At 30.5% G+C, this 23398-nt stretch overlaps 2 protein-coding genes and 1 pseudogene across 4 annotated transcripts; 2 read left to right on the top strand and 1 right to left on the bottom strand.

Annotated features, from left to right (window-relative positions):
• Window positions 1-35: 35 nt before the first annotated feature.
• On the top strand, window positions 36-3592 carry LOC103850199 (chloride channel protein CLC-a). Its single transcript, XM_009126916.2, has 6 exons — window positions 36-459; window positions 880-1080; window positions 1178-1355; window positions 1446-1978; window positions 2050-3169; window positions 3256-3592. The coding sequence occupies exons 1-6, from the start codon at window positions 284-286 to the stop codon at window positions 3358-3360; spliced, it is 2313 nt and encodes a 770-aa protein (XP_009125164.1). The 5' UTR covers window positions 36-283; the 3' UTR covers window positions 3361-3592.
• Window positions 3593-4153: 561 nt separating this feature from the next.
• Window positions 4154-10619, bottom strand: LOC103850198 (lysine histidine transporter 1). 3 transcript variants are annotated; one of them, XM_009126914.3, is made up of 9 exons: window positions 9312-10615; window positions 7288-7445; window positions 6988-7205; window positions 5909-6074; window positions 5145-5538; window positions 4945-5050; window positions 4737-4828; window positions 4576-4644; window positions 4154-4462 (listed from the first exon to the last, which is right to left on the bottom strand). In XM_009126914.3, exons 1-9 carry the CDS (start codon window positions 9339-9341, stop codon window positions 4364-4366), a joined length of 1332 nt encoding a protein of 443 aa, XP_009125162.2. In that variant the 5' UTR covers window positions 9342-10615; the 3' UTR covers window positions 4154-4363. The 3 variants fall into 3 exon arrangements, with proteins under 3 accessions (XP_009125162.2, XP_009125163.2, XP_018511782.2); XM_009126915.3 differs by lacking the exon at window positions 6988-7205 and having other exon boundaries at window positions 5909-6292; window positions 9312-10619; XM_018656266.2 differs by lacking the exons at window positions 6988-7205; window positions 7288-7445; window positions 9312-10615 and adding an exon at window positions 6375-6789 and having other exon boundaries at window positions 5909-6292.
• A 926-nt stretch (window positions 10620-11545) lies between these two features.
• Window positions 11546-14114, top strand: LOC117126846 (annotated as a pseudogene).
• Window positions 14115-23398: the final 9284 nt, after the last annotated feature.

Here is a 23398-nt window from a genome sequence, read left to right as displayed (position 1 = left end):
TTACATATATATTGTGTATATAGATGATGCATGTATGCGTCTATATGTTTTTTTTTATGCGTCTATATGTTAGAGCGATCTATAAAGCTTTAGCAAAAGTGCTTCCTCTAGTAAAAACGACAAATTAAACACGCAGAGAAATCCAAACCAAAAGTGGTTTTGTGACAGAGAGAAAGCTCTTGAAGATCCAACCAAAATCCTTTTATTTTCCTTCTTCTTTTTCTTCTCTTTCTTTCTTTGGGTGGTCATATTATCATAAGAGAGATAGGAAGAGTACTTATCCATGGATGAAGACGGAAACTTACAGATTAGTAATAGTAACTACAATGGAGAAGAAGAAGCAGATCCAGAGAATAACACTATGAACCAGCCACTCCTTAAGAGACATAGAACTCTTTCTTCAACTCCTCTTGCTTTGGTCGGTACCAAGGTTTCACACATCGAGAGCTTAGACTATGAGTATGTCTTCTTTACCTAACAGATTTAGATTCTTGATCTCAGTCTCTCTATAGATCTTACTAGTCTTACTCTCTTGTTTTCAGATTATCGTCATTTATACAAAATAAATAAAAATTGGATGAATATAGCAGTGATGCAGACATATGAACTGTTGTAATACTTCAAGTTTCTCTCACTTCTTCAATTTTCCGCAAACAATCAATAGCCAAATCTTAAAAAAGAATCGATGTCAAGAACTTGTGTCACCTTTTGTTAAGTTGTCTGATTAGTCTTGGTCTCATAAAGCTTTTATCTTTACTTTGTTTTCAGATAATATTTAATTTCATAAATAACTCGAAGGAAAGTATTCAGTGATGGAGACATGAACTATTGTAATAATTTTGTAAGAAAAATTAAAATTAAAATTTGTGATTACTGCAGAATAAACGAGAATGATCTGTTCAAGCATGACTGGAGAAGCAGATCAAAGGCACAAGTGTTGCAATACATATTTGCAAAATGGACATTAGCTTTTCTTGTTGGTCTCTTAACTGGTCTCATAGCTACTCTCATCAACCTCGCCGTCGAAAACATCGCCGGTTACAAACTCCTAGCCGTCGGCCACTATATTTCTCAAGACAGGTATTGACTCATCATAAAAAAGCTTGACCAAAAAATAAAAAAACATTCATAACTAAGAAATGGAGTTAACTTGTATGACACGTTTCTGTTGAAATAGGTATGTGACAGGTCTGTTGGTCTTTACGGGTGCGAATTTGGGTCTGACTCTGGTGGCGACAGTACTTGTTGTTGTCTTTGCTCCTACAGCTGCTGGTCCTGGGATCCCAGAGATCAAAGCTTATCTTAATGGCATCGACACTCCCAATATGTTTGGTGCCACCACCATGATCGTTAAGGTTTGTTTCCTAAACCTTGTGAGAACGTTCATGAGCGCCATCTATTAACTGTTTAACTCATAGATTTTTTTACTGTATTTTGGAATATAGATTGTTGGAAGTATTGGAGCAGTTGCAGCTGGACTTGATCTTGGCAAAGAAGGGCCTTTGGTTCATATTGGAAGCTGCATAGCTTCTTTACTCGGTCAGGGTGGTCCAGACAACCATAGAATCAAATGGAGATGGCTTCGTTACTTCAACAACGACAGAGACCGAAGAGATCTTATTACATGTGGATCTGCCTCTGGAGTATGTGCAGCTTTCAGATCACCGGTAGGAGGAGTTCTCTTCGCTCTTGAGGAAGTAGCCACGTGGTGGAGAAGCGCTCTTCTATGGAGAACTTTCTTCAGTACAGCTGTTGTGGTGGTTGTATTGAGAGCGTTCATAGAGATTTGCAACTCCGGTAAATGCGGGCTTTTTGGTAAAGGAGGACTCATTATGTTTGATGTGAGTCATGTAGAGGTTAGGTACCATGCAGTGGATATAATCCCTGTTACATTGATTGGTGTCATTGGTGGCATTCTTGGAAGCTTGTACAATCACCTTCTTCATAAAGTCCTTCGTCTTTACAATCTCATCAACCAGTAAGTGATAGCTTGTGAGTCAAGAAAAGAGTTTCACTTAACATTGGTTTGATGATCATTGGTTTGTGCAGGAAGGGTAAGATTCACAAGGTGCTTCTAAGTCTTTCGGTGTCTCTCTTCACATCACTTTGCTTGTATGGGCTTCCTTTCTTAGCGGAATGCAAGCCTTGTAATCCTTCGATAGACGAGGCATGTCCAACAAACGGAAGATCAGGGAACTTCAAGCAGTTCAACTGTCCCAACGGTTACTACAACGATCTAGCGACCCTGTTTCTCACAACCAATGATGATGCTGTCAGAAACGTGTTCTCTTCAAACACTCCTAATGAGTTTGGTATGGTTTCCCTGTGGATATACTTTGGCCTCTACTGCATTTTGGGGCTTATCACATTCGGTATAGCCACACCTTCGGGTCTCTTTTTACCGATCATCCTCATGGGTTCTGCTTATGGTCGGATGCTAGGCACAGTAATGGGACCTTACACAAAGATTGATCAAGGGCTTTACGCGGTTCTTGGTGCAGCTTCACTCATGGCTGGTTCCATGAGAATGACTGTTTCTCTCTGTGTTATATTCCTTGAGCTCACCAACAACCTTCTTTTGTTGCCCATTACTATGTTTGTGCTTCTCATTGCTAAAACAGTTGGAGACAGCTTCAATCTTAGTATCTACGAGATCATTCTCCATCTTAAGGGCTTACCATTCCTGGAAGCAAATCCTGAGCCCTGGATGAGGAATCTCACTGTAGGTGAGCTTGGTGATGCTAAGCCTCCGGTGGTTACCCTTCGCGGAGTTGAAAAAGTTGCCAACATAGTGGATGCACTGAGGAACACGACGCATAATGCCTTCCCGGTATTGGATGGTGATGCTACAGAGCTTCATGGGTTGATTTTGAGAGCACATCTTGTTAAAGTATTGAAAAAGAGATGGTTCTTGAATGAGAAGAGAAGAACAGAAGACTGGGAAGTCAGGGAAAAGTTCACACCGGTGGAGTTGGCTGAGAGAGAAGACAATTTTGATGATGTTGGAATCACAAGCTCAGAGATGCAAATGTATGTTGATCTTCATCCTTTGACCAACACTACACCTTACACAGTGGTGCAGAGTATGTCGGTGGCTAAGGCTTTGGTGCTTTTCCGATCGGTCGGTCTCAGACATCTGCTGATTGTTCCCAAGATTCAAGCTTCAGGAGTAAGTCCCCCTTCTTTCTTGAAACTAGCAGTCTTTCAAGAACACTACTTAAAACTTGTTTTCATGCCTCTTTTGTGTGTTTGCAGATGTCTCCTGTGATAGGGATCTTAACAAGGCAAGATCTAAGGGCTTATAACATTCTACAAGCCTTTCCTCATTTGGATAAACACAAAAGTGGGAAGCTACGTTAAAAGAAGCTAAACAAATGCAAAAGCAAAGAAGGTTCTTTACCTTTTGCCTATGTGTGAGTGATTGCATCATCTTTGGATTATGTGTGTTCTTTCTTCCATTCTTAGTGATATTTATTCTGTCCAGTTTTGCTTGCATTCTTTCTTCAAGACCCACACAAAAACACATATATAATTGTTGTTTCGTACATTTGTACTTTCTACTTGTAAAGCTCTATATTTTTTTTTTACCATATATTACAAGAAATAATCAATTTGAGTACATTTACAATTCTGATGAAAGTTTTTGTCAGTATCTGCCGGTCATTTGCAAAAGAACTTCTTATAACTCATGTGAACCAAGAATGTATATACAAAACTAAATCAAAATTCTCTTGTGACCAAGATACAAAAGAGTTGGTCGAAATCTGTAAAAAGGACTTAAACTTTGGTGCCAGTGCCGACCGTGTTCGTAGAGAACATCTTTCTCTTGTGACTAAGGGCTAAGGGATAGAGGTTCTAGAGATCTTGTATTCGATCTTAGGACATGTGAGGCTATGGGAACAAGTCAAGAAGGGTCTTGATCTTGTTCGAATTTTGTTCAAAGAGAGACTTGTAAGTTCACTTTAAAAGAATATTAGTAATAACACATATCTTTGTAGAAATATTCTGTGGTACTATGTGCTTTATTTGTGGGTTAGTTCTTACATTTACAAACCATGGATTTAATTAATCGATTATAATATGATAAACTTAGGAGTGTACGAAATGTATTTCTAGTTTTTCTTGAGAACACAAATAATCAAACATTTGAAAATAAGGAAGAACAAAATATATTCTATTTTGGCACAATAAAATATTTTTTCGACAGATATAAACACACCAAGACACAAACCCTAAATGCTATTAAAAATTCAATCCTCATACCAGAGATTATTATATGTCTCATGTTGATCTTTTAAAATCTTCTTCACACACATTAATATATAAATATATGTCTCTAAACATTAGTCATACTAAACAGCATTTACGAGTAAAACTGGTATTCCTTTGCTTGAATAACGATCGTCCTTAGCCCTCCAATAGGCGACAAGACCATTAAGAAAATACCAAACACGATACATACCTGAAATAAACAACACACCACATTTAATTATTTTGTTCTTTCAGAAAATGGTTTCATAACAATGCAACCATTAATTGCAAATGCCAAAAAAAACTGATGACAACGTTACTTACCCAGTTGGCCCACCAAGACAAGCCGTACTTCCTAGGTTTATAGATGGCTAGCCAAATTATGCAAGGTAGCTGAAAACAATAGTGGTATTTAAATTAGAGTAAGTTTCTATTATTAGTAACTAATTCAAAATGGAGAAAAAGTTTAGAGATCGCAATCTTACGAAGTATGTCGTAGGGGCAAACGCGAATCCACCAAAGAACGCCAAAAGGCCACCAAAGAACGGGAACGTCATACCAAGAAACATGGTTGCAGCTACATAAATAGGTTTACAGATCAAGGTAACACCATTATGTAAAGTCTTAAGAAAAACCAATATATACCTACAGCTATGTATATAATAAAAAGTAAATTTCGGTTGATTTTCTTACCAACATAGAAATTACGAACACAGAACCGGAGAATCGTGGTTGGTCTAAAATTAAGCTTCTTAACCAATAAAGTTTCCATCATGTCAAAAACCGGCATTGCATATATCTGCAACAAAACAAAATTGGTTTAGATTACGTCAAATTTGTTTATTCAACCAAAAGAAGAGAATTGAGAAGAAATCCGATTTAGATTAACCGACCTGGTAACTACCGATAACATGGATCACAACAAAGATGTTAGCCGTCGCGATTAACCAAACTGGCTTTTTAAGTGATATGAGGATATTATCTTCAACACTGTTCCCGAAAATGTAGTATCCGACGAGAGCCACCGGAAAATAACAAAGTGCGACAACGATGTAAGCAACGATGACTCCTTTCCACATTGGGCCTTTTGATGGTTTCTCAGGAGTCGAAGGGATCGTTGCTTGGATCTCAAGGACCACATTGTGGCCTGCGTAAGCGAATGCCACATCACCTAAACCGCTAAAGAAGTTGAAAACCGTACCGGCTGTTGATTTTGCTTTGTAACCATATTCAACATCTTCTCGAACGCCTTTACTCGTCGAAGCTGCCCATGCGATTGTTGAGTAGCTATAATCAAAGGAATAACGTTTAGAACCGGTTAGTACGTAATACTACATCCGGTTTTAAAGAAAATGTACAAACCTAATTTCCAGTGTTTAATCCTAGATGAGACTACATCAAACCAGAATAAACCGAAAATATATTTCAATTTGAATATGCACGCCAAAATTAACCCCAAATCCATTGTCTAAACCACAATAATTGCAATCATATTTTGGTAAATCTAAACCAAACAGAGATTTACTTTTCATTTACCACCCTTAATCTCGAAAAATCGAAAACAAAAGTACCTCGTTTGCATTAAAACCAAATTTTCAAGTTATATTTATCCATACCGGCATATGTATAACCAACGCAAACCAGTTATTGTAATTACCTTAGAGACATAACCGCCGCGGCGAGAGAAACGCCAGAGATGGAATTGAAATTGGGGAGATGAGAGAGGACAAAGTGAACAGAAGCATAGATCATGATGAAGTAAGTAAGCTTGATGGGTTTGCAATCCTCACAAACAAGCTCATGAAACTTCTTTAGAGATTTGCCTCCAGTGACCATATAAACGATACAAACGCCTATTTCCACGATCAGCTGTTGCGGTACGACTATGTAAAGACCAAGCTTTTCTCCAAACGCGTGTTGTCCGAGTTCATGGTAACGATCAAAACGCTTTCCCGGAACCATTTCGTGCATTTCAACCATTTGCCATAATGTGTATAGTGTTATTACCCACGAGAGAACAAATACTGCAACTCCCGGTCCCCTGGAAAACCCAATTAAAACCGGTTTAATTTTTTGATGGATCTGGTTTAGATTAGTAGTAACCAGTATAATTGAAATTTTACCAGCCGAGCTGAGACATGGCGTAAGGGAGGCCGAGAACTCCTGCACCGACCATGGCGGTGACATTGTGAAAAGCTGAGTACCACCACTTAGCATTTCTTGATGAAGTAATTGGTAACCAATCTTCGATTTCCTTTTGTCTTGCCAATTTCTCATCATCCTGTTTTGGTTCAAAAATATTCAAATGGAAGAAACAATAAGTTTAATAATGTTGGTTTACTCAAATCATGATTTGCGGCTGAAAAGATAGATGTGATAAATTATGGGGCAAAAGAAGGCATTTTCTGTCACGAAAATAGTTTTCAAAAAAGAAAAAAATATATAGTCCATTTTTATTTTGAAAATTTTAATATGAAAAATTTCTTATGAAAATCATTTTTAAGTTTTTGTCACAAAAATAGTTTTCAATGAAGAAAATACCAAAATAAATTTAATTAAGCGTAAAAATGTATTTTTGGTTATTTGGGATAGGGTTTTAAACTAAAAAATAAAATAAAAAGGGTTATTTTGGTCATTTTTTAGAGTTATTTTGTGACAAAATTTTAAAAATGACTATTTGAGAGAATTATCTTTTTAATATTTATTTTTTAGAGATTTGCCTCTTTAGAGATTTGCCTCCAGTGACCATATAAACGATACAAACGCCTATTTCCACGATCAGCTGTTGCGGTACGACTATGTAAAGACCAAGCTTTTCTCCAAACGCGTGTTGTCCGAGTTCATGGTAACGATCAAAACGCTTTCCCGGAACCATTTCGTGCATTTCAACCATTTGCCATAATGTGTATAGTGTTATTACCCACGAGAGAACAAATACTGCAACTCCCGGTCCCCTGGAAAACCCAATTAAAACCGGTTTAATTTTTTGATGGATCTGGTTTAGATTAGTAGTAACCAGTATAATTGAAATTTTACCAGCCGAGCTGAGACATGGCGTAAGGGAGGCCGAGAACTCCTGCACCGACCATGGCGGTGACATTGTGAAAAGCTGAGTACCACCACTTAGCATTTCTTGATGAAGTAATTGGTAACCAATCTTCGATTTCCTTTTGTCTTGCCAATTTCTCATCATCCTGTTTTGGTTCAAAAATATTCAAATGGAAGAAACAATAAGTTTAATAATGTTGGTTTACTCAAATCATGATTTGCGGCTGAAAAGATAGATGTGATAAATTATGGGGCAAAAGAAGGCATTTTCTGTCACGAAAATAGTTTTCAAAAAAGAAAAAAATATATAGTCCATTTTTATTTTGAAAATTTTAATATGAAAAATTTCTTATGAAAATCATTTTTAAGTTTTTGTCACAAAAATAGTTTTCAATGAAGAAAATACCAAAATAAATTTAATTAAGCGTAAAAATGTATTTTTGGTTATTTGGGATAGGGTTTTAAACTAAAAAATAAAATAAAAAGGGTTATTTTGGTCATTTTTTAGAGTTATTTTGTGACAAAATTTTAAAAATGACTATTTGAGAGAATTATCTTTTTAATATTTATTTTTTAAAATTTGAAACCCTATCACCAAAATTTCACCCATTAATTCTAAAACCTAAGTCTAGATTAGTTAACCTTTTAATATAAAATTTTTTGATTATTTTTCTCATTGAAAGTTATTTCTGTGATAAAAACTTGAAAAATGGTTATCTTGTATAATTTCTCAAAGTTGAATAAAAGAAAAATAAAAAGGTACACTGATTTTTGGATATATTGGTCTAAGCTGATTTAGGTTGGTACACCAAACTTAAAGGCAAGATCTAAACTACGCGCAAAAAGCAAAGGAGAAATCGTTTGATATGTTTATTACATCAAATCAAATTAGAGAAGTCAATGATCTTATGTCGGTTTTCTATTTCATTTCTTTTTGGCTGAATTGTTAATATAATAATTTTGAGGGTAAAAGGGAGATAATTCGAACATTTAGACCATGATTAATTCATGTTTTTAAAGTTTTTAAGGTGAGGTTTTTAGGTTCGGATAAGAACTGCTTTTTAGTTAAAAGAAAAGAAAAGATAAAAATTGTCTCTTAAATAAAAGATATCAGAACCGATTCTTAGCCAAAAAATATAAAAAAAAATTGTGTTAAATCATAAGTTAAGTTAAGAAAAATTAAGAATATGGGTTAATCATGCGTCTAAGGGTGGGTTTTTGGAAGATCTGTTTGTCCTTTAGACGGCGGTTTAGTTTGGTACGAGTTCCGTAGACCTTGGAAAACGCCAAAAACTGAGTCTACGTGATTTGTAAAAGTAAAAATCTAACTTACGAACAAAAGTGTGGTATAGTTGATTAAATAATTATTTATTTTTCCTGCAACTTATGATAACTCACTCAATTATACAGAAGGAAAAAGAAATAACATTTCTCAAAAAAAGAAAGAAAAAGAAATAACATGGTATATATAAACCTCGGAAATTATGGGACGAAAAAATATCTAAGCTTTTAAATAGTCAGAAGTCTAAAACATAAGCCTACATCAATATCTGACTTTAAATCTAGTTTTTAATTTTCCTCTACATCCATCTATAAGCACCACAAGTAATTTATTTTTTCGATATTTTCTTAAAAATCTAAAAAAATGTTAAAAAAATTAAAAGACAAACGAATGGAAATCTTTGAGAAAAAAACGACCAAAATCTCTGAAAGAAAAGAAAATAGTATACAAAAAAGATCAGCGAGCGAGGCTAAAACAACAAAATGATAATTGTTTATCATTTTGTAAGGGTTTGTTGTTTATCATTAATTCTCTATAAAGGGTTTGTTGTTTGTCGTCTGAATAAGTAGATTTCATTTCATCTTTAGTGTTTTTCCCGAGAATATATATTTGAAAAGTCCAGTTTGGTTAAACTAAAATTCAAAAAACTCAAGATCAGTGTTCAAAACAGAAAAGAAAACTCAAAATCTTAATCACAGTAACGCAATAAAACAGAGAGATAGTGACTCACATAATCATCTTGAGGAGCTTGATTTACCATGGTTGCACCGAGAGAAAATGAGGGAGAAAGATATAAAGAGGAGAGAAGAAGTCTTGACAAGTTCTCAACTTCTCAGAGATATTATGCTAAATATATAAAGCTCCGTATGAACATTATATACACTGATACATGTATTATATGCACTTAATAAGTTTGAATATTATGAGAGAGTAAAAAGTTGAAGTTTTTGTTTGACTTCGCAAACTACCTGTGGAGATGGGAACAAGATTTGTGAGCTGGAATCTGCTCTTATATAAACCAACTAAAATATAATCATTAAAATCAGTACCAATTAACCAACTAAATATTTCTCATCACTCATTCATCTACTAAACTGAAATATTTGCATTTAATTTCACATTGGATTCCTAGTTTCGTTTACTTAAATAGGGCTGACTCAAAAGAGAAGGGAGTTTGATTTTTCTATAAGTTGTAACTTTTGGTTAATTTGAATAAATCAGTTGTGTAGAAATTAGATGTCATACTTTAGTCAGTAAAGTTCTATAATAGGTATATATCTAGTGGAGTTTTAGTATATATGTCAAATGTTAATATTTTATATGTAATACATGAATTTTGATGAAATTTTATGTATATAAGCTACTTATGTTTTTCCTTTATAAGTTATCTTTTATTGACTGATAATAAAATGGGCAAAGAATGCCGTTCACTTTGTTCACACCTCGATTAAGTCGTCTTAACTATTGTCTTTGATAAAAAAAAATTATTATCTATATAATATTTAGGGCTGGCAAATTATCCGTTAAATTTGAACCGATTTGTTATTCATTTCAATTTGATCCAAAAAATCTGGATACCCGTAATGCCTCGATAAAAATCCAGATAACTGTAATACTTCGTATCAAAGCAAATACCAAAAGATGATATCCGTAAAAAAACAAAGCAAATCACAAATATCAATTTTTGGAAAGCTGATCCGTATATTTAAAGATATGTAATATAATTGTATATACAAACTATTATATCTATACATATTTTATGATATAATTTGGTTAATTTTTATTTTTTTTGAAGTTGTTTTTTTCAAATTTTTATTTTGGATCATTGCATATCCAATTTAATTTTTATGTTGAATCAAATGTTAACATATGGATTTTTTTATTAGGCTTGTTAATATTAAGTTTTCCTTTAAAATTTTGGTTAAAATGTTAGTTTGTTAGTATGATATTATTATTTTTAGTTTAAATTGGTATTAAAGTTTTTTTATTTAATTTTTATTTTAATATTATATATTATTTTTTATTTTTTATTTTTTATATAACTGGCGGATCAAATCAAATAATCCACGAAAATTAAAAAAAAACATTTAAAGTCAGATATTAATTTTTTTCTTATATGTTATATTTTGAATTTTTTAAAATGAATTTAAATTACCAAAAAATTTTAAAAATCTCTTTGAAAATTTTGTGATCAATGGTTTAATTTTTTTGTTATAACAAGATACAATGATCATAAAATCGTATTAATATGAATTTTATTTAATACATATTCATATTAAATAATATATATATTGTTTAAATTTAACTATGTACCATTTAAAAATACATAAATATATTAATTTTGAAATTTGCATTGAAAGAGTGTTGATACCTTAATATTATGATTTTGAAATTTTCATCAATAAATATCACATCGAAAATATTTGGGATTAATGGTTTAATCTTTTTGTTGCATCAAATATACAAATGTTAATAAAACCATATGAGTAGGAAGTCTCTATAAAAATATTTACATTAAATAACTATATATTTATGTCATTATACCATATAAAATAAATAAAATGATTATTTTGATTTATTTTCCATAAATATATCTATATATATATAAAGGAGAGTTTTCTCTCACCTTAGCCCCCCACATCAGCAGGAAGACAGGGGCTTTTTGATGCCACGTGGCAACTCAAAAACAAGCTTTTTTGTTCTTCTATCTGGGCTTCTAACGTATTTTTCCTCCGGGCTCAGTATCCTGTTTGATTGAGAAAACGAAACTCAATACCCTTTCCTCGATGAAGCCATCTGCGATTAACTTTTTGTAACGCCTTAGCATTAAATCGAGCGCAGCCTCTTCATACGTAATCAAGGAAGGTATTCTACAGATTTGCATAGTTGCAGCGATGAATTATCAACGGAGATAGTCGCTGATACCGCTACCGGAGAAGAGATCAACGCTCAGACGAGAGATCGATGGTTGAGAAGAAGACGATAAGCAGGAGTCTGTTTGAGTTCAAGAGGGTACCTTTGTACGGTGTGGAAGACGACCGGAGATGGAAGATGATGTCTCCACGATACCCAGTTTCCTTCAATCTCCAACGAATTCATTGAAAGATGATCGTTTCAGTCCGCAATCAACCGCTCATTTCTTCGTACCGGCCACGGCGGTTCTCAGGTAAAAAAAAAGTAATTGATCACCTAATTTGATCCGATCATTGCAAAATCTCATAGTTTTGATTGAAAACTTTAGGTTGTGTTGTGTAGGTAGCTAACTATTGCAGAGAAAGAAAAGGCTAGAAATAAGTACATTACCATAAAATTGTGGACTTTGGGGTCTATACGTATACAGATCAGAAACTAATACATGGAGTTTACCAGTACATATATTTCAGAGAAGCTAGCCGGTCAAGTTAAGAAGCATTGGCGACAACGAAAGCAACAATCACGAGTTCACCAAGGCAAGTAATAGATACTTCTTCCACACCATTTGAGATGAGAGAAAGACTGCATCTAACTGAGGCGAGTTAGTTATTTTCGGTATTTTTTGTTGATTATTTTTGTTGTGTGACTAAATTTATAACGCAGAGTCTGCTCTTCCATCATGAGCTAAAAAGCAAACGAATCAAGAAGATTAAGTCTAAGACTTATCATCGCCTCAAAAACAAAGACCTGAAGAACTCTTCACTGGGAGCATTAATAGACCCGGAAATGGCTAAAGAGGAGGCTATGAGACAAGAGGCTAAACGAGTAGAGGTGAGTCTGAAACTTCCTCTTCACTTCACATTATTTTCATCAAGACATTAGCTTAAAGGTAAAATGTTGTCTTATTTATGCTTGTGCAGGAACGTGTGACGTTAAAGCACAAAAACACAGGAAAATGGGCGAAGCGCATGCTAAGCCGTGGACTGAATGTGAAATACGATGGAACTAAGGCAGCTATAGCCAAACAGCTTCAAATGAATGCTAACTTATCCAGAAAGATGAACTCCATGAGAGATGGAAGTAGCAGTGATGTGAGGGACGATGAGGAAGAGTTGAGAGATAGTTCAGATGAGGACACTCCTTCTAGATTGATAGCAAAAGCGAAGGAGAAGACGTTGAAAGCTTTGGAAGATGATGAACTGCCCAATGTTGTTCTTATGTCATTACCTTTCATGGTAATATTTGCCTTTTGATTTCTCATAACGATTTTGGTTTTCTTCATTTTATGTTTCTTTTTGTCTTATATTTTTTTTGTTTGGGTTAGGCCCGTGCTATAAAAAACGAAAAACGAGGAAGCTAATGAAGAAGCTAAACGTGCACGTAAGGAGTATATGAAGAGTGGGAAAATTCTGATGGAGAAAACTCTAAAAAAGCCGTTAATGTTAGTGGTAGAAGAGTGTTTGGTGCAACCGCTAAAGTGGAAGCTCCAAAAGAGTCTAGAAAGGATTCAGATAATTTTTATAGAAGATAATAAAATAGTGACAATGATATGGCTGGCATATAGAAGATAATAAAATAGAGCCTGTAAGAGAATATGCCTCACCTGCTAGAAACACCATTACAGAAACTGAGGTATCTTATTTTTTCATAATGGGTCTTTCTTCTCTTCCTCTGAAATCTTTGTGACAAAAATTTATTATTTTACTGTGATTTGTCTACAGAAGTTTGATGATGATGTTGCTGGAAATCCAGCACATAAGACAACATTCGATGTTGCCATGTTTGCATCAGGCTCCTGGAAGAAGGTTTACTTTTGAGTTTTTTACATCTAGACTTTGTCTTTTTATTTTTTTGTTCAACTCCTTTTGGGGTATGTTATGCAGATGACAGGCTCCAAAAACACAGAATCCAAAAAGGCATCAAAGAAGACGCGTGCACCCATCCCACAGGCTCAAGATAAAAAGGTTTTTCTTTCTGCAAGTCTCAGTTGAACTATACTGTTTTTTCATCATCTTCTCTTTCCAACCAGTAGTAGCTTTTGGCTGTTTTAGTTCCTTACCTTTGTGTACTTCTGTATAAAATCTTGAAAAGTGATCGAGAGATGAAGAAAGTGAGGAGTCAGAGAGTGAAGCAGAGCAAATGGTGGACAGATTTTTGACATCTGCCGCAAAGGAAACCTTTGTGGTTCCTTCTCAAGCAGAGCTTATAAACCGTCTTTTGTTGGTGATGATGTGTTGGATGAATTTGAGAAGGATAAGGATTAGGTTCTAAATCAGGAAGTGCCTATCTACACATAATTTATGATCTGCAGTCAAGAAGAGCAACTCAATTTGCGCTAAGATGTGTAGTAATATAATTTTAAAGCACTATTTTGGTTTGATTTTATTTTAATTGAGTATTTATTAGTATGCCGAATGTCCTTTCGATGTTTGTGTTGGCAAGGAACAAAGTTGTTACATGAATAATGTTAAAGGTTTATCAAAAAAAAATTATAGACAAAATTTAGAAGAAGAGAAGAGAAGAGAAGAGAGATTTATTCGCGATTTTTTTTTTTGCAGATTTCATCAAAGTAAGAGCAACAATAGTAATCAAAAAAATAAACAACAGTAAAAAAAAGAAATTTGCAGAACTTTGTTTTCGTCACTAAACTCAAGCTTTAAAAAATTAGAAAGAAAAAAATTATGGACCTCCAGAAATCATTGAAAAATCATTTTAATAAGTTTCAAAACAGAATCTTTGCAGTTTTGATGTGCATAATTGTTTGCTTGATGACATATTATTTGATTGTTTTGGGATGAAATATAAAGTTAATATGTTATTTTGTTCCATTTAGTTATGTATATATGCTTTTCGATGTTATTGTTAATACTATGTGAAAACTGAGAATGAGATGTTTGATTAGAGAGGAATTATATATGATTTCATTCAATACAGCCAACACTAAAAAGTTTAAAAAGTTTAAAAAGTTTAGTTACTTCTTTTAGTTTTATTCTTTGAAGAGAAAAACAATTTGCAGAAAAATCATTTATATGCAGTTTGGTTCATCTTGATTTCCAGATTACATTTAAATTATTTGATATGGGAAGGTATGAAACTCAAGTAAAATTATGTTAGAAATTGAATACTTTATTAATTTATAACACTATAAATTGATAAAAATATTTTCAAATACCCTGAGCAAAATTTCCAACCAAAATATTTTTATAATAAGTTCAACAAATGCTAAAATAATTTACAAAAAATAATTAGTAAAACACTAAAAAATAAAGAAAAATTTATTATAAACTGAAAAACTAATATAAACTTAAACAAACATATATTATAAACATCATTTGTTGTTACATAATATATACTAATTATTATTTATGACATTATTGAAACTATTTATATGTTAATTAAAAATATAAATTTTTATTATTTTATCACACTACATTTGATTTTTAATTGAGTTGGCTTGAAGGTGGATGTATTAATTTATTATCGTGAAAATTAGTTGTTGTAGTAGTATTAAAATCTGATACTCTTAGAAATATAAAATTATTAGTTATTCTTACTTTAGAGTTTTTTCAACTATATAAAATTGAACTAGAAATCAAATAGAAATAAATATAAAACATTACATTTTCGTAAACTTAGTGTAAACTTACCCGCCCGCAGGGCGGGCCTACCCCTAGTTGTAAATAAACAAGAGATATCATGTTGATTTATGTGATTACTCTAATCGCCTATATATTAATTGATTGAGAAACAATTCAGGATGTATAAAATTTTATTAATTAATATTATTTGAAAAGAGATCGACACAACTAAGATTTGTTTAGAAGCTATTGAATATTTGGAAGTGTCGATTGACAATCTGAAATGATAATTTTCTTAAGTTCAGCTCAGTGTATTCCTTAAATGGACCTAAAACAATTTTTAATGCTTAATTAAATGAGTCATGTACATAGTGAAATGTGTTTTGGTTTAAAACTTACTGCATACCCAAAATGAATATTAACAATCATCATTTTCGTTCAAAATTTTGTCACAATAAAAATATAGGATTGGCAAAATATTAGAATCCAAAAAACAAATATCAATATAACTATTACCATAATAATAATAGTGTAGATTTTTATTTATTAGTTAATCAATATTAAATTTTTGCCAATTATAAAATAAAAATGTAAAATAACTGAATTTTGCATACGATTAAACGTTCCGTTTAGTTTTTTAACTAAATCTTTTTTGTCTAATTTTAGTTTCAGTCGGTGGAAAATTAAGTAGCAAAAACATAATTCGAAGACATGTTTTTGTGAATAAAATAATAACTTAAATCAAAATAATAAAATATATAACATTTATTGTCACTTAATTTTTCGGTCCATATAATTATTTTACTCAGTAGAAAAATCTTTCTATTTCACTTAATTTAGCCAAACAAATAGAAAGAGACATTTTTATTAGTTTATTACATTAGTTAGGCATGAAAATTAGCTATCTATTTAGGTACATGTTGTTCTTTTCGAATATCGTTTTTTTTTTTAAATTTAGCTATATTTATAGCCGACTGGTGATTAAAATATGTATGTGTTAATTACTGTAAATCTAACTATGATTGGCCAATAATCACACTCAATAAAAAAACTTGGGGATTTTAATCTACAACTAGATTTTGACCCGTGCAACCGCACGGGTGTTTGTTTTTACTTTTCTATACATAAATTATTGTTTTAAAACATAAGTGGTATATATTTTTAATGTTAATCATATACTTAAATATTTATATAACTATTTCAAATACAATAATTTTATAATTTACATGTTATAATTAATTAATTGTTTAAACCTTATGTATTTACCACTTCTTATTATATATTTATCTTATTGTATTTGCATTTAGTTATTAAGCAAATTAATATATTCATGAGAAAATATATTTAAAAAATATTTTATATTTAATTTATGCTAAATTCTGACCCGTATTTCAAAACTGGATTTCTTTTTACCAATATTTTTATGCTTATTCATTTTAGATAATTTATTATTGTATATATAAAAGTGTAAGATATGTTAATTTTTAGACATATATTATATAGTTTGTTAATTTTAAGCCGTTCTATCATCATATTATATTTTAAATAAATAGTTTATATTTATGAAAATAAAATTTATAAATTTATCAATTGAATATAATTTTATCATATTTATTTTAGTATAGTAATTATATTTTAACATGATCATGACTATAAAAGTAGATAAAATAGGATATAATTTGTATATTTTTATTTCTAAACGATAACTTAAAATACATTAAGTTATTGTTTAAATATTACACAGATTTATTAGAATTTTTAAAATATAATATATAAATATATATATTATATTTAAAATGAAAATATATTATGATTAAAGTAGTTACAAAGATTTTATATTATTAACTTTAAAGAAATACATGTTAATTTTTATACATGTATTATATAGTTTGATAATGTTAACCCATCTTACCAACATATTAGATTTTATTTTTGAATATAAATACTTTATAATTACGAAAATAAAATATATAAACATATAAATTTAATACAATTTTATTATATTTAGCTCAATATAATAATTTTATTTTAATATGATTGATTATGATTATATAATAAATAAAATATTATAGATTTTTTTATTTTTTATTTTATATAACTGAATATATTAATGTACAATAATATTTTAAACTAATTTCGAAATTAGTGAAAATATTTAAATATAATTTCGAAAATGAAGATCTTGTAAAAAAATTTTTAAACAGATTTGTTAGAATTTTAAAATAAATATATTTACATTTAAAATAAAAAGATATCAAAAGATATTATGATTAAAATATTTTAAAATTTCTATTTATTATTGTGAAATGTGAATTAAAATATAGTATAAATTGCTATGAATAGGTTCATTAGGTCTATTTTTAAAAAAAATCACACATGAATCAAGGTTGTGAGTTCTGTTTTAATATATAAGATTTTTTAATTATAAGCGAAAAAGTAATTCACTGCCACCAATGGGAATGGTCAACGAAACTATTAGATAAGAATCATTGATTCTATAATTGATATTGACATCATTTCATCGTACCAACCAAAGTTCGATATAAATATCGCTACATGGTACATTTTTGTAATCTGTTATATTTTGAATGTAAGCATCTATGTGATGATAATTTCATATATTGTATAATACTAGTTTGTATAATAATGACCATTAGCAAGCTTGGTGGTGGAAAATTATCTGACGACAATTGTCAAGCATCTATACAGTTAACATGTTTTTTAAGTATAGTTTTTTTGTTCAAATTTAAGTATAGCTTTAAGATCTGACTTGTATACAAAAAATATTGTAGGAGGAGAAACGATACACGGGTTCATTACAGAAAAACAAACTCGAGTCAACTCTTGAATGTTTCATATTATTTTTAAAAACATAGTATATACTACATAATAAGTTCTGTTGATTTTTTTTTAAAGAATTGGCTTACTGTTAAAACTAGGGGAATTGCCTCCGCGCAAGCGCGGAGTTGTTAACAGAATTCTTGTATTTGCTAGGGTTATCGTAGTTGTGAATTTTCCGTTTTGGGTTGATCATTGTTTTTCAAATTTTTTATTGTTATTAGATTAGAGTTGTGATGATGAACTGTGTATGTATTGTTCTCCACTTATGAAAGATTAAACTGTGTTAGTAATGTTATTGATATAGTTTGTGGTGTTGCTTGTTGTGTCACTGAGACTTATTGTTTGTTTGTCTTTTTAATTTGTTTTTTGTACTGTTGAGAGTACATAAGTTATATTAAGGTTGTTGAGAGTACAAATTGTTTGTGGATATTTTTTCTCCAGTTTAGTTGTGTAGGTTATGTGTATTAAGTAATAATTTTTATTACCTTTATTATGTTTGTTATATGTTTTTATTTTATTTTTAAACTTGTTGCTTTTACCCGACCTTTAAAATAAATACATGAAGACTTGTAGAAATGACTATAAAATAAGTGACAATTCTGAGTATTTGGGCTTTAATGGAGGTTTAAACGAATATATGTATTTCTCATAAGAAGACAATATCATTAGCCTGTTGAGACTGGGCATGTAAGCTATTTTCATAAGACCAGAGGAGTGAGCAGGTGGAGATGTTGTTGCCGCCTTTGTGACTGTCGGGATTGTCTTTTGTATCTCCTGGTGTGGTTGTGTTTGTTTCTCTTTTATTTGATAGGTAATATGTAAACAAAAATTAATCGTTGTTAGTTGTATTTATCAGAGTTTGTAATTTACTCTCCTTTTTTGTTTAGATAATTTCACAGATTTTGGTTGTCATCTTCATCTTCTTCGTAAGCATAAACGAAAGTAAGTTTGTAAATTGTTAAATAGCTAGTCGTGTAGTTTGTATTTGTTTAGCTGACTCAATGTATTGTGTCGTTGAGTTTTAGTTAAGATGATTGGTTTGGTATATTTGTTTTGAAGTTTATTTGTAAGTTTAGACAAAAAAAGAGGTGATCATTAATAATTCGTCTTTTTGGAATTCTAGTTTTTGGTGTTTTGATTGGTTGGGTTGTTGTGGTTTCTTTTAAGCCGTAAAATAAAAGTTTGTGTAAAATTAGTTTGACAAGTAAGAGAGATAAATAAACGACCACATATCTTGGGTATAAAATATTTTTGATTATTGATGTTAGCACAATATAGACAGTAATATAAAGGAAATTGTGTGTTGATTGTTTCTTACAGATCAATGAGGAGCCAAATAACCACTCGGGTTATTTCTTTGGTGAGGTCAGAGCACTGGACAGAACGGATTTGCCCAACCATATCTGCGAGTTTAAATATCATTTATGATATCGAAACATAATATAAACTCATATGCAATATATAATATAGCTGAGAGTTCTAGGTTTGTGTTTGCAATCACTTGGTGATTGTCGAACAATCTAATTATGACTGAAGATTGTCTGAGGAGCACTCGTGATGACTTCATCGATAATGGTTGGTGAGATGATACGAATGAGGAATGGATGATTAGTTATTTTGTACATGCTTGAGCACCTAGCAACCTGAAAACGATCGACTTTCACAATGGAACAGGCTTTCAAAGATGGCATGTAATGATTAGCACGTCTAGCGGAAATAAACCCATAAATCACGGAATCTAAAAATAATATTATTCAACAAAGAATGAGGAAATCAATTAAGAACAATTATGTTAAATAAGTGTGATAGATCGTAGATTAACTTACATTTTCATCAAAGAAGAGAACTGTGATTCCCATAAACTCCATGTCTTTCTTGAAGTTTAGGGAATTCTAAAAGCGGGGGAGGCCAGAGACTATGTTCTGACTACTACTACCAAGACGGAGAGACTCAAAGGTTGAGTGATAGACGCCGGGAACGCCGGTTTGAGGAACTGGAGAAGCAGAGAGAGACATTTTCAAGAAGATGGTTAAAGATAAGAGGAATCAATGAGTTTTGTGAAGATGCAGGTTCGATTCATCAAAGATGAGAATCATATATATAGGGTTTACAGATGAGCTACAAATCAGGAACATTTATGATCAAGCGATTTAATATGGGGAAATGAAGAGTTCACCAGTGAAAAAATAGATTACGAACAGACACACGACACAACTCTGTAACTCAGAGACAATGATGAAAAGAATCCTAACTCATGTTAAACGACGACCATTTACAATATGGAAAAACTATAATTGTTGCAAAGTTGAGATTTTTTTCATATAACGTGATGAATCTCATTTAAAAATAAAACCTATAATACACTTGTAGGCCTGATCCTTAGAGGAAGCCGAAGAATCAATGGCTTCTGACCTTCATAAATATATATTAGTTTATGCTATCAATATACAAAATATTTTTTAGTTTAGTGGTATAAATGTTGGTGTTTATATGTTAATAATCCGGGTTCGAACTATAGACTTAATATTTTTTCACTTTTTTAAAAGCGGAGTCCACAAAATGCTGATGTGGCGCACTGAAAAATGTTGAAACTCGCTCTTTATAACGTAGATTAGTTTTACTTCTTCTCGAGAAAAAAGAACTTGCGCCAGTCAAATTTTGTCTCTTGTTTATTTGGGTTATTTGTTATACCTATTTGGATAATATTATCTCATATTCATAAGCAAACACATATCCGGTTTGAGTCAAAAATGTTGAAATTACCCTTTCTTAATTAAATGATAGTTCTGGACAAATGAAATTAGCAACATATAATTTTGGGAGAGTTATAGTCAAGCGGGCATAAGATTAGACACCGCAACATTTGACATTTTTGATAACGTGCTGAAAGTCGCACGGTGACTTTTTAAGTAAAACTCTTCCGACATGTGGTGTATAAGTCTTTGCTTCAGATTTAATTATGGTTCCATTCCTACCATAATCTAGCCGTATTCTCATTTGATTATTTTTAAATTTGCTTAAAATAACTAAATTGGCCCACTTTTCAATACTACATTCAATCAAAAATATACTCCATCCGTCCTAAAAGATAAATTTTTTAGTATTTCACACATATTAAGAAAACACATTAAACTATCATAATAGATGTATCGTTTTCTGTAATTTTCAATTTTCAATAACTTTTAACAAATAGTAATTCAATAAAGTCAATTAATTTTCTTGAAGTTTACAATTTTTTCATAGAAAACATAAAAATACATCTTTCTTATATAAATATTTTTTCTAGAAATTATATTATTAAAAAACGGAGGGAGTACATAACATTTGAATATTCATTTTATTGATTACCGTTTAAAATTTAATATTTAATAGGTATTAGAAATTAATCCCACACGCAGATGTTTATTTTTACAATTTAATAAGTAAATAACTGTTTCTCTTGATAAGTGATATATTTTAAAATTTGTAGTATTACTAATTATATATTTTTATTTTACAAAAACATTATATAGTGTTAATTTAATAATTAAAATTTTTTATTTCAAATTATCACTTGTATCACATTTTTTTTATAAAAGATTAATTTTATTAGTTTTAAGCTCGAGTTCTAAATTTAAGAATATATTGTAAAATAACATTTTTGAATACTATTTTGTATCAATAATTTATATATTAATAAATTTGGTACTTACATGTATAATTAATTTAAAAATTATTAGAAATACATAATTAATTCTGTAGAAATTTTATATTATTATTTTTTGTTTCCTAATATTTGAAACAATATGTTTTATCATTAATTAGTTAGAAACGATTAAGGTATGTTACATGCTTGTTTTAGATGATGGAAAGGTAATTAATGCTAAATTCTAGAAATAACTAAAATTTCACTGGCAGAATCTGTAATTTTTAACTTCAAAAAGGTTTATTTTATTTTTTAGACTTTGATTTTAATAAGATAGATGATTGGATTTTTTTTTGACAGCAAGAACATTTACAGACTCATATAGACTACGTAAACCATAGTGGTAACTCTGCATCCATGTGTATGACGAACGACGGTTGTATCCGAGCATTGCGTGCCAAGCGATCCGCCATTTTATTGTCCGTCTTTGAAACATGAACAATTTTTGAGTTGGTGAACAATCCGATAGATGGTTGGATTTATAAACTCTTATAAATGTTTTATAAATTATTATTAAACAATTATAACTTATTTATAAGAATTAATTTAGTTTTTAATTAAAAATTTAAATTATTTATGGAAATAGCTATCCTTTAAACTTATATTTAAAAATAATATCAATTTATGGTAAAATTAAAATTTCTTCAAACAGAAAAAAATATCAATGTAACTGATAAGTGATATAACACATATAAAAAACAGTTCCTCCTACCGCGATATTTGAAAAGTTACTAAACATACGGTAGTCTTATGGTAATGTAGGGATTAATTTCTTTTAATAAGCATATTAATATTTTTGGTATAGAATAATACTTAATAAATTGGATTTTTAAAGATTAATGGAAACTAATAGCCGTTTAACATAAAAAAAAAGATTAATGGAAGATTAATGGGTCAAAAGTTTGTCATTTTCACGATTTTTCTTTAGTTTGAAAAGTTATATGTTTTTTAGGAGATCACATGTAAAAAATTATCAGTTGAGAAAGAAATTATAGAACTCAAGTCATAAATTGTTTGAAAACGTTGAACTGTACCAATTTACAGTTGGAATATGTTTTCTTTTGGATACGAGTTAGTTTATGAAACAAAATATAGTAAAGATAAATTTTCTTAATATTTATAAAATATAAAATAGCCATAAAATAAACTATAGGAACGAACCATGATAAGAAGATACTACCTTTATTTTAAAAATGTATATTTGAAATTTTCACACAAAACACATTAAAATTTTAAAATAAATACAATGTTTCCATCACTATAATATTATTTAAAAAATCAGCTTTATATGTTTGTTCTCAAGTTAATTTTTATAATGTCGAATTGCAAAGTTAACCTTAATGAGTTAAAAGTTATGCATAATTTTGATTACTTAAACTATTATTCTTTCCTTTTTATATAGTAAATTTTTAATTAGGTTTTAATTTCTTTTTTCTTTTTTAAGTTTTGGAAATTTTACAAATTTTATTTTCCTTTTTTAATTTTACATAACCTACCTAAATAATAGAAACAAAATATCCATAAATATATAGTTTTTACATATATAACGAATTTTAATTTTTTTTTCTATATATTTTTATAAAACAACTTAAATCAAAAAGGAAATATCTTTTTTTCCAACCAAGAAATATACATATATATATATATATATATATATATATCTGTACATAAACCTTTGTTTCACAAAAAGGTATTTTCTTCCAAAATAAAATAAAACAGTTTCAAATCTATAATCTAAACCAAAACATAAATCAGTTTTTAACGACAATTGTAACTTGAATGATTGCGATAAATATGATG

Source organism: Brassica rapa, chromosome A07, assembly GCF_000309985.2.
Source record: "Brassica rapa cultivar Chiifu-401-42 chromosome A07, CAAS_Brap_v3.01, whole genome shotgun sequence".
Classification (NCBI taxonomy): domain Eukaryota; kingdom Viridiplantae; phylum Streptophyta; class Magnoliopsida; order Brassicales; family Brassicaceae; genus Brassica; species Brassica rapa.
The sequence above is the reverse complement of the archived record's forward strand: the minus strand, read 5'-3'. Positions and strand labels throughout refer to the sequence as shown.

What these genes read in the sequence shown, in the direction of transcription:
- LOC103850199 (XM_009126916.2), top strand. Translation starts at nt 284, where the DNA reads ATGGATGAAGACGGAAACTTACAGATTAGTAATAGTAACTACAATGGA. An exon ending in ATCGAGAGCTTAGACTATGA is followed by an intron (nt 460 to 879) that starts GTATGTCTTCTT and finishes TGATTACTGCAG; the next exon opens with AATAAACGAGAATGATCTGT. An exon ending in CACTATATTTCTCAAGACAG is followed by an intron (nt 1,081 to 1,177) that starts GTATTGACTCAT and finishes CTGTTGAAATAG; the next exon opens with GTATGTGACAGGTCTGTTGG.
- LOC103850198 (XM_009126915.3), bottom strand. Translation starts at nt 9,341, where the DNA reads ATGGTAAATCAAGCTCCTCAAGATGATTAT. An exon ending in GCGGCGGTTATGTCTCTAAG is followed by an intron (nt 5,539 to 5,908) that starts GTAATTACAATA and finishes CTTTGATTATAG; the next exon opens with CTACTCAACAATCGCATGGG. An exon ending in TGTTCGTAATTTCTATGTTG is followed by an intron (nt 4,829 to 4,944) that starts GTAAGAAAATCA and finishes CTATTTATGTAG; the next exon opens with CTGCAACCATGTTTCTTGGT.